Here is a 16,079-nt window from a genome sequence, read left to right as displayed (position 1 = left end):
ATGTGTTCTTAGCCGTAACTTGAAATTACATTTCACAACTGTAGGAGGGGCTTTGGATTGCTACTTAAGAATTGTAACACTAAACAGCCTTTATCAAAATGTTCTTATTGATAAAGACTCTCACTTTAACTGAGTGCGCTATAATAAAATGCGTTATAATCTTCCTTCATGTTAAAAATGATGACGGCTCACCGAGACTGAAGAGAAACAGCAGACGTCTTCAGCGAGGCAATTAGCCAACTTTCAAATCACTCCAAGCAGCAGTTGTACCTATAGCTTGGCGACCTGATGGACAAAGTTTACACATGTAAAGATGAAATGAATTGGCATGCATTGTTAATGGAACACTCGCCATTGTTAGTCCAAACCATCACTATGGCATGCTAAACAAACATAGAAAGGTTTGGAAATGTAATGGTTTGAAGGCCGCTGCCGTTTCATTTCAAAGCATGCTTTATACATCATTGTGCATAAAGAGGAAGCCGACTATTTTTTCCCTGATAATTATCCTTTATAAGTAATTAAAAGGAGAGCGATAGAGGCAGAAAGAAAATGCAACTTTCAAGCACCTGAACCTCGCTGCCAACATTTCATTAATTGCCTATACAATGGGGGGAGCCTTCAATTTAAAAAAAATAAGGAGCACACATTCAGTGCTCATGTTATACTGGCACTTAAATCCGACAGAGCTCATAAAAAAAGGACTCAAGGTTGCATCCAATTGAATGCCTCCAACTACAGCCACTTCAGGAATCCATTTAGCAAGCAGGGGGTTAGAACATCTAATTCAATAGGAGTTGCTTTGTTAAAATGGTTGCACCAATGTCTTTTAAAAACAAACACACACATGCACGCCCACACGCACGCACGCGCAAACACACTTTCAGGCACTCCTCCTTCTGTGTTTGCTTGGCTCCATTGTGGAAAAAAATTAACCCAGCACATACAGAGCGCAGGACACAAAGGCTCAATCTTGCCAGAGCTCAGTTGAGTGGCAAAGGTGAATGCTTCACTGTATATAGAATCTTGACCTTTGCCTCGACAGTGCCAAAATAAAACAACAAATCCAAACCTGCGAGATCTACAAAGAGGTCTGGACTGTAAGAAAACGGCAACCTGAATTTCACTACACACTACATCATTGATTTCTATAATTCTCCGTAAGTGGGCATTCTCCAAAATTAGGCAAACCTATTTTGACACAAATATTTTTTTTAATTACTCGATTATTTCAAAAGTTACTCGTGGAAAATGTCATAGGCTGTTCAAGCATTTCTTTCATTGCTTTTCATTTGTAGAGTGTGGGAAATTGTAAGATGGAATAAAAAATAAAAAATGTTATGACATTTATTTTGTCATGGAAAAAAAATTCTTATTGCCTCCTCCAAAGAAATTGCCTGTTCATCAGTTTGGATTGCTTTTCTGTCAATATATAATATTTCATTAACATTTACACCAAATATAATTGGTTAACAATATCCACGCAGTCAAATATTTAGCAGGGATTGAGCTCTATTGTTGCTTCTGGATTGTTTGTGTTCTATCAAATGAAATATAAAATAAGAATATAACTTAAGAAATGGATAACAAAGAATAAAACCGTGATACAATACATAAGAAAGGTCCATATTAACAGAACCCATTAAATGTATTTACGTATCAGTGGCCATTGGATCAACAAGAAAAGATCAAAACTAAACTTTTTCAGCTATTTAGCCTCTGGATCATAATTTATAGTGAGTCACTTTTAATATATATTTTGAGAGTTTACCATAACAAAGGGATAGTTAAAGTTCTCATGACTCAAATAATTACAAAATAATTAAGCTAAAAATACTTGGTGAATTAGTTTTTGTGTTATTGAACACTGTATCATGATGAAGCACAATAGCATTTGGTCAGATACCAAAAACTTGTTTAAAAAAAAATCTGAATTGACCGATAATGAAATAACTCAACCCTTTGAAACTTTCTTGTACAATAATGCTGGAGGTCAGTGCATGTTCTTTCATTCCAAAATGAATGAACACAGTAAAAAAAAACAGATTCCGCACAATGAATTGGAGATATGTGATGGCCTCAGATCGCCTCCAATAAAACCAGAACTTTGTAAGTCCCACAGGAGCACAAACACCCTTGATCTGTGTGACCTACTGCTGGGGAGCGGTATAATCAACAGAGAGCTGGACCGTCAGCCATCACGTGCATGGCCCTTAGCACTCGCACACATAACATTTATTCACCAGCTATGTCACTGTAGGTCTAAGGCAAGGGCGTCAAACTCATTTCTTTCGTGGGCCGCATTGTAGTCATAGATTCTTTCGGAGGGCCATTATGACTGTCAACCCAAACAAATGTACGCGTACCTCCTGTTATATACAGTAAAAGCGAACTCGTTTTCAAATCAGACAAGTAAAAACTGGTCAAATATTAAAAAATAAAGATATTATTAAAAGTGAAGACAATTTGCAATTCTAGTAATGACACACGAATTTGATGTACAATTTGTCTTTGTGGGCCACATAAAATGATGTGGCGGGCCGTATCTGGCCCCCGGGCCTTGAGTTTAACACATGTGGTCTAAGGGAAGCAATACAGGTCACATGCTTTTGCGTGAGTGCATAAAATAACAGAAAAATGGAAGCCCAAATAATACATGCAAGAAATCACGGTCATGATACAGTTTATTGTTTATTAATTGTTCATTTATTTAATCTTACTATTAATTAGTATTAATAACCTATCTGTTTAATCTAATCAGATATATTCTCTTCCTCTCTGTTTTTGTGGTGTCCGATGTTATATTGTCTATCTGTTTATTTATGTATTTTATGGATCAATAAAGTATCTATCTATCTATCTATCTATCTATCTATCTATCTAATTTTATTCGACAATGAGTCAATAAAGAAAATAATAATGAAGGAAAGATGATATGCTTCTTTTTTGGATATCATCAATGAACCAATAATTTTTAACAGATTGGTGATGACTACCAGCTAAAATACTGATAAACAAAAGCAAAATTTCACATTACAGTATAAATAAATATGTATGATATAGTATTGTATTGTGGTGCGCTACATGCAAAAATATACTTGAATGGAGCTTTCATCCTTCCTTTATTCCATTGCTACTTTTAGTTCTCCTGCTGTCTTTCGGAACACCAAGTCCAACTGCTGGCAGCCCTTCACAGGCCAACAGCTGCTCCTAAACCTTCATTGTGAATATTTAGTCTGCCACACCTCTCATGGGACAACAACACTTTCTGCAAGTGACTGAGGACTCTACAGAGGAACGGTCCATTTCCAAAGTCAGCTACAAACATTGTAACATCAGAGACTTTAGCATGGCTATGAAAAACATGAGCTTGGACCAATGGGAATATTTGCTGGTTACATCCCTTCAGCATGTTTGGGTCAATCATTAGGTCATACACAAGGACCTTGGGATCTTTGAGTCACCTGGATTTTCACTTTTGAGAATCTGGTTAAGATAAACCTAGTCTTGCTATGATTCAAATATAACTCATTTAGACTGAATTTCAACCATATTAATTATGAATCACTAATATTTTTAAAATGCTGTTCAGTTTATACCTTCATGAAAAGTGCTTTTTAACTTACTTATACTGGATTTCACCAGATCAAACATTATCTACACAAGTTTCAAATAAAATGATGATGATTATGATGATGCAAATTACCGTATTTTCTGCGCTATAAGGCGCACCGGATTATAAGGTGCACCTTCAATGAATGGCCCATTTTAAAACTTTGTACAAATATACATTTGGCCCGCGGGCCGGACTTTGGACACACCTGCTGTAGTGGCTCAATATTGGTCCAAAATATAAGGCGCACCTGATTATAAGGCACACTGTCGGCTTTTGAGAAAATTGGAGGTTTTTAGGTGCACCTTATGGTGCGGAAAATACGGTACGCACAAATGTAAAAACATCTCCCCAAAGACAAATTATGTTGTGAAAACACGTTTGTCAATTTAAGATAGAAAGAAAATCCATTTACGGAGCTCATGGTGCTCAACAAGCCTTTTCAGTGGGAGTGAGTACAAGAGAGTGCCTAACAAGCTACAGACGGGATATTAGGTGAGGTACATGAAGGAAAGAGGCTGTGGGATGCGAGAGCATGGACACGGAGGCACTGCACATCAGTTTAATCAATACCAGCCAAAGATGGATGAGTATAGAGCGGCAGACAGCAGGTAGCTAACACGCTGTTTATAGGCTTGGGTATAACATCTCAACACAAACCTGTCCAGGTCATAGCCAATTTGTCTGGCTGTTATGAATTACACAGAGGGGAGAACTGTATTGGAATGACAGGTGGCTTCTTGTCTATCCAGCGTGTCCTGAGTCGTCCCTCCTGGGACAATGCCTCACCAAGGAGTTGTCCGGAAGGCATCCTAACCAAATGCCTGAGCTACCTCATCTGGGCGCTGTCAACGTGTAGAACCCCTCCCTGATGACCAAGCATCTCAGTATATCTGAAAAGGAAGAGCCCAGACACCCTCCGGAAGAAACTCGGTCGCTTTCTGTGGGTTATGACCTGCAGCTCGAGAATGTATACCACAAAAAGGATTTTGTTAGTAAAGGATGGGTGCTGCAACATCCTGCCTTTGCAGGCCTGGTGTCACCTTTAGGGAATAAAGTCAGTCAATGAGGCAGGGACAACTGTCCAGCCCTTCTGACCTGCATTCAGACATAAACAGGAAGTCGCCTATGGGAAGGAAGTCGTATCTTTGCCCCCCCCCCCCCCCCCCCCCCCCACACACACACACACCTTGTAGTGGTGAGTCGAAAAGTGCAACAAATATATGCGAGATGTACACAAAACTTCATTAATTATAATAATTTCTATAGAAGTCCATTTGGTATTGCCCAGTTTAAAAACACGACACGCAAGATGTTTGTGTTCAGAAAGGAAGCAGTTGATGTTTCCTGATGCCATTAAAAAGACCCTGCTCCAACATTAGATAGGTTGCATGACAACAAGGTGAGTTGTGAGGTTAGTTAATGCAAGCTGGAGAATGTGTTTAGGTTTGCCATGTTCACACTGAACCGGTGGATCTCTGGAGTATGGCTACTTGAAAAGTAGAACTTGGGTCAAAACAGGTTGGCTTCAACAGGATCGATAAAAACAAATAGAGACGCACTGTTCTGCACAGAGATCAAGACGCTTAATCGATTACTCTGTCCTCTAAAATTCTGGTTCAAGCGTGCTGGGGGGGTGAAAAGGATCGTGGGGGAAGTGGGCCAAAAAGGAAGGGATTTAATGTCCAAAAAGACATTTGTTTTCTCTCTGTCTCTTTCCTGTTGTGCTCTGATAGGGACTTCCTCTCTCCAGTGGAGGTGGATGTGGGTGTCATCTGTCCATCCATACCACCCACTCCCACCCACCTAAAGCGCACGGAAATATCATTCTTCTCCGATACATCCCAATGTGACAGTCATTGAACACTTTTGACTTCTAGTGTTTAATATTTTGATATTTAACTGAAGCTTTTATCTAAATCTGAACAACTGAAATTAATGAGCATCCAATTATGAGATAAAAATGTCAAGCGCGAGGGGAAATAATCAACATTATAACTGTAGTTGTCTTTCGATTTTTTTGTATAATAACCTCCAATCCATGCTTAGTGTTTATATAGTTACATGAACATCGGATATACGGTATGCTTGTACATTTACCGTGTCGTGCAAAGAGGTCTCAACATCAAGCCACGGCCAAAGCAGAATGATCTCTTCCCGTTTGCCGCAATATCTCTGTGACCAACTCCCTTCCTATGTGCAAAAACATACACGGGCACACACCCACACACATGCACCAACACACACATGACCTACCTACCAACCTCCTCAGTTATTCGTTCTACGCATCTCTTGCACTCCTACAGTAAGCCTGTCTTTCTCTTTATCATGCAAAACCACACACACACACACACACACACACAAACACACACACACACAGATGGAGGAAGCTCTGCCTGTGTCTACCGAGGATGTGAAATGCAGTGATGGCACATTAACGACAGGTTCCGTGACAGCAGTATGCATCAGCTCCACTGACCATTTTTTAATTCATTGTGGATTGTTTAAGTGAAACAATGGCCCTCAACCCCACTGGGGGTTACGAAAGGGTGAGAAAGGTGAGTGTCACTGGCAGTTTTTGTGTTTTAAGCTGCGGCTGATCCCGTGGGTTCCGTTGGACTCGTGGATTTGAAATATCTCTATGGAGCAACATCCGCTGTTTTTCCAGGTAACTAAAAACAAAAGCGAAAATTACTGTGGAAAAATAAAGGCTATTTGGATGCAGTGCATCGGAATGAGACTATAATGTCAAGTTATTATTGTAGAAAATTAATACATTTGATCAAAACATAATATTAAACGATAATGGAGAGAGCTGTTTAACGCTCAAATTCAATTTAAGAAGTCATTCATTGCCTTTACGTGCACTTTTAATATGCCTTGTTTTAGTGGTTTATATGGGTTTCTACCAGTAGGTGTAGGATTACAATTGGAGGTGGGAGGAAAAACCACTCTGCCCAAAAAACCAACAAACATTTATTATTATTATTATTATTATCTTCTTTTTTTTTAAATTGGGAGTATGTATGGGTCTATTGTAAAAATATGAAAGGTTTAATGTGAGGGCTTTCACCATGCTTTCAATCAAGCATAGACATGCTGCAAGAGAAAATGGTTCCCACAAAGTCAGAAGCATAAAATGGTCTTGGTAAAATGAAGAGGAATAATCCAACCATTGATTATTCAGTCATCAAGTTTATGATTCCCGCTAAATTTCATTTACTGGAGAATTCTGCGTCATTCATTCACTTGTATGGAAAGCGCTCTTGGCATTCCTCACAGCCTGTGTGATCTATGCTAATAGAGTCCATTCATGCAGCACAGCTAGTCTTAATGAAAAACCTTTGGCTGGTGATCAGTGCTATTGATCAGGTTGAGCCACACCTTTAAGCAGGGCTAATTGATCAATCCCCACTGCTTGCTTCGGATTAATGGAATGTGACCACTGCATGAGTGTGTAGAGGCTGTGGGTGTGTGTTTGTGTAAAATATGAACTTTTCCAGGTATTTATATTATGGAAATATGTGGGTGTATGGTGGATAGTATTTTTGTGCATGAATTCGAAGAAGCATGTGTTTAATGCACTATTTCTCAAATGTTTAATAATATCTTGGACTCACAGGACTTTTTCATCTCCAAAGTTAATGCATGTTTTGTGTGATGTGATTGCTATGTTTTCACCACAAATAATAGAAGTTGACATTTGACCTCTTCTTTGATGGAAAGTATTTAAATCCTGAGAAGGGTGTTTTTCGGACCAATTTCAAACGACAAAAAAGGTTATGGAGGGATAGAATGTTTTGACTAGGTGTCACAATGTCAAATGTTTGATTACAGCAAGATAAACGCCTTATTCTATCATGTCCTATTATGTATCCCCGATCAGTTTACCCCTTGGGAAAATTTAATGTGTATCGCCAGTCCCAAAGATGACATGACACCACCAGCCCCCTGCCAGGAAACACATGAGGCACACGGGCCAAAACAGGAAACCTCCAAAACACTCCTGACACATACACACATTCATGCACCGCCCATCAAATGACTGAATGACTCACTGGCCATTAGTGTGTGCGTGTTTGTGTGTGTATAAGTGCATGTGTGTGTGTACTTGGGGTGTCTTAATGAGGGGGATCCAGCTGGCCTGTCATGGGTCTCCCAATCGCGTGTGAACAACAGGGGAAAAACACTGAAACATTCAACAGGCTACCAAGGTCAACCGGGGTGAGACAAGACCAGGTTTATCATTTTATATGTCTCTTTTCATGATTTACCCATTCTTCCACAAATTGAAATATATTTCATTCAGATAAATAAATTGACTATATTCTGTAACGCTGTGTAACAAAATCAAGAATTTGAATATTAGGAATAACGTTGTTTCGCTAGAAATAAATTTAAACCTGAAGAAAGAAATGTATTGCATCTGCACTTTGTTTTACATATAATAATAATCAATAATCACATGGTGATCAAATACTCCACATTGTGCATTCTGCAACAGATCTACTAAACCAAAACTAAACACTGACTTGTACTGTCTTTAATTGCAAGGCAAAGCCCTCAAAGGTAAAATCCATCCAATGTAGCCCATCACATTGCTAACCTCCAATATTTATTTAACCTTGACCAAATAACCTGCCAGCACTCCTAACCTCTCATCCTCTCGTTGATTCACACATTTTGCAGAACGGGCCCATACTTGCAACCAATAACCTCTGGTGTGAACTTAATTGTGTATACTCAAGTATTGAGTTTCAGGCCATGGCTGGATGCCGTGAAGCTCAAAGAGAAACAGACGCTGTGAACTTGACAATGAGTGAAAAGGAGATAGAGTGGAAGAGAAAGCGAGAGACAAGGACCACCCAACATCTGAAAAGAAACAACAAAACTGGATGGAGAGTAAAGTCAGCTTCAATCCCTTTGGAGGTAGGTCAGTCTGACAGTGTTACACAGCACTTGTTTGGCAATGAAGCAGATAAAGAAAACGTTACTGGTGACAGATGTTGAACTGATTTTGGAAAAGAAATACTCGTAACTTCCCAAATATTTAAACATACGTATTTGAGATTAATCTCATTTAGAGTAAGAATCCATAGTGAGTGTATATTTACGCCTTTTAACTTTTAAACTGAATGAGTGAATTATTATCAGTAGTCCTTGAGAGCTACTGTGTAAAACTACTGATCGATATCTTGCCTGAACGACTTATACCAAATATTATCTACCTCTATTAAACAATATATATTTTTAACTGTTAAAATTAATCAAAATAAATCTATAAATATGAAAAACGTACTGTAAATAAAATGTCCTGTATGAATGAAATCCAAATCATTTAATACAGTGTAGTGGTAAAAAAGTGTAGTGCTTAGATGGTTCACTAGGGGGACATGTGGACAAATGACATGGAAATGAGCATGTGCTTGTGTGCATATGGCACGGAGAGTAAGGCTGAATATTATATAGTTTATCATTAAATTATTTGAGGCTTGTTAAATCCTATACATTTCATTGTTTTGTTAATCAAATTAATTTGAATTAAAGTAGTAATACATACAGTAAAGTCAGTTGTTAAATTATAGTATATATATATATATATATATATATATATATATATATATATATATATATATATATATATATATATATATATATATATATATATATATATATATATATATATATATTCCACTTTAGAAGACTTGACACAAACAATAATTTAACGTGTCATCAATTAAATATTTATCTGGTTTTGTTTGAACTTTTGTACGGTTCAATGGCAGTGTTAGGCATAGATCTAAAATAAATCAAAACTTAACCCAATTAAACAAACCCAGATGCATCTGGCTTAAGAAGCTTTTAGCACTGACAAATTTGTGACAGTGTTTTACCACAATACTCTAAACGTTCTGCCTGCAGCCAGAGTTGAGGCTGATTCTGGTCTTAAAGCTCAAATTCAGTGGTCTCAACCTGCCAAACTTTCAGGCAGCAGAAAGATTCAAAGTCCCATTGCAAATGACTACAGTAGGTATATATACATGTGGGAAGGGAGTCAATTACCTTTCTATGCAGATGAGTGACTGCGGAACTTGATGTGGAGGAATTGGACTCCCTTGGAACAGGAGGAATGGACAGCTGAGCTGGAGACAAAGACAGACATGCACTGTTAAATCTGTTAAGTCCATTTTCTCTGAAGACGGTACATTAGCATAAAGTTGGTGGAGCAACCAAAACGAAGGTGGGGAAAAAAATCCATGATTGAAAGGGAAAAGTATTTCATTAAGCAAGTGATTTTAATTTTAAGGTAACGGTTTATTTGGCAATGTCACTAATTTAAAATGGTGCCAAAAGATTTATGGACACTGCATCTGTGCAGGTATATCACCGTCATCGAACATCCGCCCAATTTGTCTGAAGAGCCTGTGTCGCCTGTCATGTCTGCCCCCAAACAGGCTCTCTGTGTCGGGATTAATCTCCTCAGATGACGGTTAATCTGAAGATGGCTGGGGGCACCATTGACGACTACCAAAACTAATTTCCCTGTCAATGCCCACAAACCAAAATACTGCAAAATATCTTCATTGGTCTGTGTCATAAAAATGCGAGAGGGCAGCAGAGCGGGGGACAATCAGCTCTAAATTCATCATATGCTGCAAGGTTGGCTGACAGCCACTCAGTGCAAATGAGTCACACTAATGTTGGTTTAACACCTTCATGTGTCGCTTTTGATTGTCTCTTCATTATGATCAAAATAAACACAGACATCATAGTCACGCGTATAATGGCCGTTTTGTGGCCAAAACATGCTCGAGGGTTTCTTGCAACAACAAAAGCTGTTAGTCAAACATGTACATCCAACTGAGAAACAAATAGATCTTGTTGGCGTCTGGCATGAAGCAAGCAGCTTTTAATAGAGTCAAGCTCACTGCGGTGCATTTGGGACCATCTGTCCAGTCCATTGTGTTACTCTTTGGAAGCCTACAGAGTGACAGCTGAGGAGTGGGGTCCTACGAAGACGCCAGCCTGGCTATTTTTTCTCTGCCTGTCATCTACGTCTTCCTTCTGTCTTATTTTTATTTACTGTAATTATTTGTTTCCTTTAACATAGAGATTCCCTAATTATTGTGTAGCATGTCATAGTTGGTGACATTCTAATTTAGAGATCATGGGAATGTAGCAAAACTGTCAAGAGAGCAATTTCATAGTCTTTTGAACATGCAAAGATCACATTTACGGCTGTTGAAGGGGTGTGCTGTCAAGTTTTTCAAATTAGGTTAACTTTGTTCATGCATTTGTATTTCATTATCATCATTTCTTGATGGGTACAATATACAGATCTTATTTTTTGTCCAATCAGATTTCCCCTTCTTTGAGTTGCCATGTAAATGTAATCTGCCTAAGGTCTTCAGAATCACAAGTGTGTCGAACAGATACACACCATTGTATTTCTTTCGCCCCTAACAATCAGATTTTAAATTTACCAGTTAATATCTTTTAGCTAAATAGTTTGTTATATTTACCCCTCTGATTGGTTGTGCTAAATATGGGCAACAAAAATGTGTTGATTGGGAAAATTCCCAGCCTGATCACTATTATTACATGAAATCCCTTTCAGAATTGGACATTGTGAAGGTAGGTCCAGCAGCAATGTTGCTGCCTGCCTTGTTTCAACCTGACAAAGGTTTTTTTTTTCTTCTTAAATGCACTTAGAGATCAGTGCTACAGCTATCTTACACAGACCAGCAGGAGTAAAGAAAGGTGGTCTGCATCAACTTTCTGATGAGTATAATGTATTTTAATTCAAGTTTTGATACTTTGTCATGTTATTAGATAAATATTAATTATTTCACTGCTACCTTGTAGTATAGAGATGTCTATAAAATGTACAGTATGTACATGCAGTAAATGTCTTAAGGATAAAAGTAAAGCATTAGTCAACTAGTACAATTCAATGCAAAAGTTGCAACATATTTGCGGGAAGATGAATTGAACTCTCTTGGAAAGAGCACGTAGCATTTGCAATACACAAAAATAACAAAACACCATTGTTAGTCATAAACAGCCGAAATATAAGATTGCTTGGTGATTGTTCGAGGGGTACACTGGAGTTTAGAAGTAGGAGGTGAAACCTGGGTTCAGGAAGTTTTCACTCCTTTCTTCCTCGCATGCCCCTGGCCTCTTCGACTTTAAGTCAGTGAATGAAAGAAGCCAGATGCAGTCAAGATAATCACCACCTAATAAGAGGTTATATTGAAAGCAGCTTGTTGCTTAGATGCGATATGCTGGAGAAGGGAATGCATATACACACATGCCTTCAGAAGAAAAAGAAAAAATCAACTTCAAAAAACATACCCACAAAGTTGGGGCAGGTGTAATTATGGTGTATGATGACATATTTAAAAAAAAAAAAAAAAAAAAAAAAAAGCAGATCATGTGAGACCAAGACTACTCACAATAAATTCCATTAATTTTCCCTAATACAGTATTCCTTTATTACTTACTTGGAAAAGTGCTCAGATTCACATATTGATCAAGTTTATTTTTAACATTCCTTCCTAGAAGAACAAGATGTTATTTGGCTGTGGCTTGTGTCTGTTGAGAGGTTTAGTCTCACAACAGTATGCAATTTTTTAAACAATATTTTTCATCTATTAAAGTTGGTTCAGAGAGTGTATGACTATGAAGAGATCATCAGCCTTGATGTACCAAAGACCTCGTTCATTGTGCAGCAAATCAAAATTGCCCAAAGGTCTGTTTTTAATGGAGTATTCATATAATAGAAGTAAAGCAAAGGTGACACTTATGAATTATTGACAGTGTCTTACAAATCTCACAAGTCATAATTCTTTATACAATTTCTTTTTCAAAGGCTAAAAATGAAGTTGCTTCACCAATTTGTAATAAGAATTCAAGAAGCATGGCAATTACCCAGCGCAACTATTTTCTTTATTAAAAAAGCTGAAGAATTTTTCCACACACATCATCTCAAAAGTGAAAACTAATTAGATTTTTTATGTGCATATAATTGCTTCATATTGTGCTAAATGACGACAAGTACTTTTGTATTAATATACTTTAACTATTGTCACACTCAAAATGCAAATGCGTAAAACCATCATGATCAAGACATTTGCTTTTTGAGCTTTCTTTGCTTGTATCTTGGCTTTCTTTCTCCATTATCAGCTTCCAAACTCTTACACTGATGGATTTTTGGCATGTGTTTGTGAAAGACGGCACTTGCTCTTTTTAACAAATGCTCGCTCATGTGTGTATTTGCAGCCTTTTAATTAGCCTGGAAAATTATTTGGCAATAGAAAATTCATAGCCTACCCCATCCGCCTTGAAAAAATGACCACATACTAAGAATTTAATTCAAGAGCCCAATGCTTTTTCTTACAGAAGGTTTCACTCAGAAATATGTATGCTTGACAAAATGTTTACACAACCAACCTCAAAACACACTGTACTGTTTGCTTGTAGAAATGTCTTCTAATTTAAAACCTGTACGTAGGTTAGGTGATATGTCAGTGTGAAACGGTAGTCTCACATCACAGCCCCGCACAGATTAGTCAAAAGACCCTCTGAATGTCTCTGAAACATCCAAAGTCTTGCTCCTTACACTATCAGCGCCATCTATATTCTCTTGTCTTTTTTTTTTTTCTCATTTGAGTGACTATGAGGACTAGCAGCTGCAGCCTCTCACTGCTCGTGCTCAGCCGGTGGAAGGCAATAGGTTTAGCAGACGAGGAGTCGAGGTAGATTTATGGCAAGGGAGGTGACCTCTGGGGCCGTAACACGGTGATGGGTGAGTGGCTCTCAACGGTAAGCTACTGGCACTTGACAAAGTGCCCGAAGCAGAATGAATTTACTTCTCTTTTCCTCAATCATCAAGCAGCCACTGCCCTGACCCCCATCCTGACTGCTATAACAAGATCTCCCATCTCACAAGGGCCTGAAAAATTTACTGTCACATCTACTTTTCAATGAGCTCAAGCGAGCACTTCTTTCACCTTCAGCGGAGCAGGTACTGGCGTGGAGGAGGACTCACCTACCCCTGTGCGTGTTTGTGTTTTTTTAATGTGCATTTGTGTGTGTGTGGGGAGGGTGCAGGACCGGGGGGTGTAAAACCTTGCTGCACTTATATACAGTGCAAAAGCCACTAATATCATCCTAATTTTTTTATAACCTTTCAAATAAAGCAAGCAAAAAATTAAAAACATTTGGTGAATGGCTAGGATGTGAACGTGGCGGGAAGTACTAAAAAAAACATGTAAATTTCAGGAATATTTTTTTATCTAATTTTAGTCTCATGACGAAGATAATTGATTAAAAAAAACTCTGTTCTAACAGTGAAAATACACACAGATAACTGCAGATATTAGGAATATTAAAAAAAGAAAATTGGCAGTTCACACCAAAATGTTAAGCGGACGAATGGTCGGAAGGATTTTAGGTTATGCAGTGAAACTGGCAAATAATTTCAGATATGAGGGGGAAAAAGTTGTTTTCAAGGTTTTTTATGTTTTTCAGTCATGTTCATTTCCATCCTATTCTTTATCATGATAGGTTTATATGAATTACAAACTGGTGGGACAAGATCTATTTGTATTTTAATTGGAGATTCAAAATGGACTCAAACTGTCAGAAAAGCATGTGAATTGTTGCCTTTCTTAATGTGCTGACTCAATAATTGATTGGCAATTGGTCCAGGTGGGTAAGTCTTCTCGCTGCTGGGATGCATGTATATGATATTTAACAAACCCAGTGGAATACATTGTCTGATCGGGAGTGTTCCACTCGGATCCCTCTCGGAAAAAAGTATAAGTGTAAAATTCCGGTTGAACCAGTAATAGTGGTTCAGAAAACATTGTTTTTCTTTTAACTTTCAATTCTCCTAAGCACCCGAGCTTCACAACCTCTAGGGCTATTGCCTTTCTCAATCTGTCCCTGGAGGGACAGGAATTATGGTCCCTGTCGATTGAGGAGAAAGGGATGTTATTCCCCTGTCACCTAGTGGCCGTGCCGCCATCCTCTCTGCCCTGATCTACGGCCCGATTCACCCCTCTTTACCCCCCTCTCTTTCTCTTCCCCACTTTGGCTCATCGTAAGCTGCCAGCATGTCGTTGCCACGGGCTGTTGAGATGCATATGATGGAGAACAGTTCTGGGGAATGGAGTGGCAAGACTGATATTGGTTTTATGCTACTGTTGGCGGCTGCTGTGTAGTGGTGATGCTTCAGGACTGAGGTGGTCAGTAATGATGTTTTTCCCGCTATAAATACAGTTAATAAATAAATGCAAGAGGGAAAGAACACAAAATATGAGTGACAACGAAATAAATGTTGTTCCTGCTTATGGCGTTTGAGGATGAGGGATCAGGCATATGCAATATTCGTATATAGATATTTACATTTCTTTGCTGATCACAAAAATTGAAGTAGGGAACATGCAAAAAATTTGAATTTGAGAGGGCAAACACTTTTTTTCACAGCAACGTATGTCTCATTAATTAGAAAGAGAGAAAAAGAAAAACAACGAAGTTGCAGTGGTAAAGGGCACTCATCTGACTGATGACTAATGTGATTTGTAAATTTTGTTGGAATGCTTGGAAAAAACTCATGTACGTACAGTTTGATTAAAAGCCCTTCTAGGGATAAATTGTTTTATTTCTCTGGGAAAGGTACCAACTAAGAGTAAAAAAAATATCACAGCCTGCAGACAGCACCACCAATGAACACGAACACTGAGATCAATATATCCGCCACGTGCTAAAGAGATGACTCAGAATCATAACGGCCTACACCCAACCTCCTTTAGGCCCTCGTGCGCCATCCTGACTTTTGAGGGTCTTTCTGGGTGAACCAATAAATAAATAAGCACATAAATACTTTGGATGAATAACCCAAGAATGGAAGCCCATGTAGCTTGGCCATCCATCATCCGTCCTATTACCACGCACTCAGCGGCACCTGCAGTATGTATAATGCAGTCAGCCTCTGTAAGCAGATACAAATTCAGCATGTTCACAACCTCAATTTGTTATACTTGACAATGCCACAGCTTCTGCTCTGTTGTTACTCTGAATTATGAATAGATTTTCATCTTAGGACTTAGGTCGGTGGGTGACAGCGACGTGTTCTTATGCAGAAGAGCAGTATAAAAAAAAAATTGCGCAAGCTTTGCAGCAGCTGGGAGAATATGCATAAATAGTTTCTCTTAAAGCCACAGAGTTTTTTTCATGTTTTGATTTGTTTCACTTGATAATGCCAGTGCATACCATGGCCACCCTTTGAATGATTTCTTTCAAAATAATCAAAGGGTTTTAGAGTGAATTTGTGACATGATGATGATGTCCAAGCCAGTCTAACAAAAACATAATGGCACAAACCCATCTAGTTAATCCCGTATTTGACAATCACTTTGAAAAACATAACGGATCAAATTTGTGAGTAATAAATTGAGGA

General features: G+C 38.4%; 1 protein-coding gene across 5 annotated transcripts in view; it reads right to left on the bottom strand.

Annotated features, from left to right (window-relative positions):
* LOC148388310 (adhesion G protein-coupled receptor D2) overlaps positions 1 to 16,079 on the bottom strand; it is a 91,584-nt gene that overhangs the window by 40,990 nt on the left and 34,515 nt on the right. For 2 of the 5 annotated variants that reach the window (XM_088393677.1, XM_088393681.1), the window contains exon 23: positions 9,677 to 9,756. In XM_088393677.1, the coding sequence (XP_088249803.1) occupies positions 9,677 to 9,756 (80 nt within the window). Of the gene's footprint in view, positions 1 to 192; positions 286 to 6,237; positions 6,286 to 9,676; positions 9,757 to 11,682; positions 11,851 to 16,079 lie in introns of those variants that run through there. The other 3 variants (XM_088393682.1, XM_088393680.1, XM_088393679.1) reach the window with 3 other exon arrangements.

The sequence above is a fragment of the Syngnathus floridae genome, chromosome 13, assembly GCF_059516105.1.
Source record: "Syngnathus floridae isolate MCC-2025c chromosome 13, RoL_Sflo_1.0, whole genome shotgun sequence".
Taxonomy (NCBI): Eukaryota; Metazoa; Chordata; class Actinopteri; order Syngnathiformes; family Syngnathidae; genus Syngnathus; species Syngnathus floridae.
The sequence above is the reverse complement of the archived record's forward strand: the minus strand, read 5'-3'. Positions and strand labels throughout refer to the sequence as shown.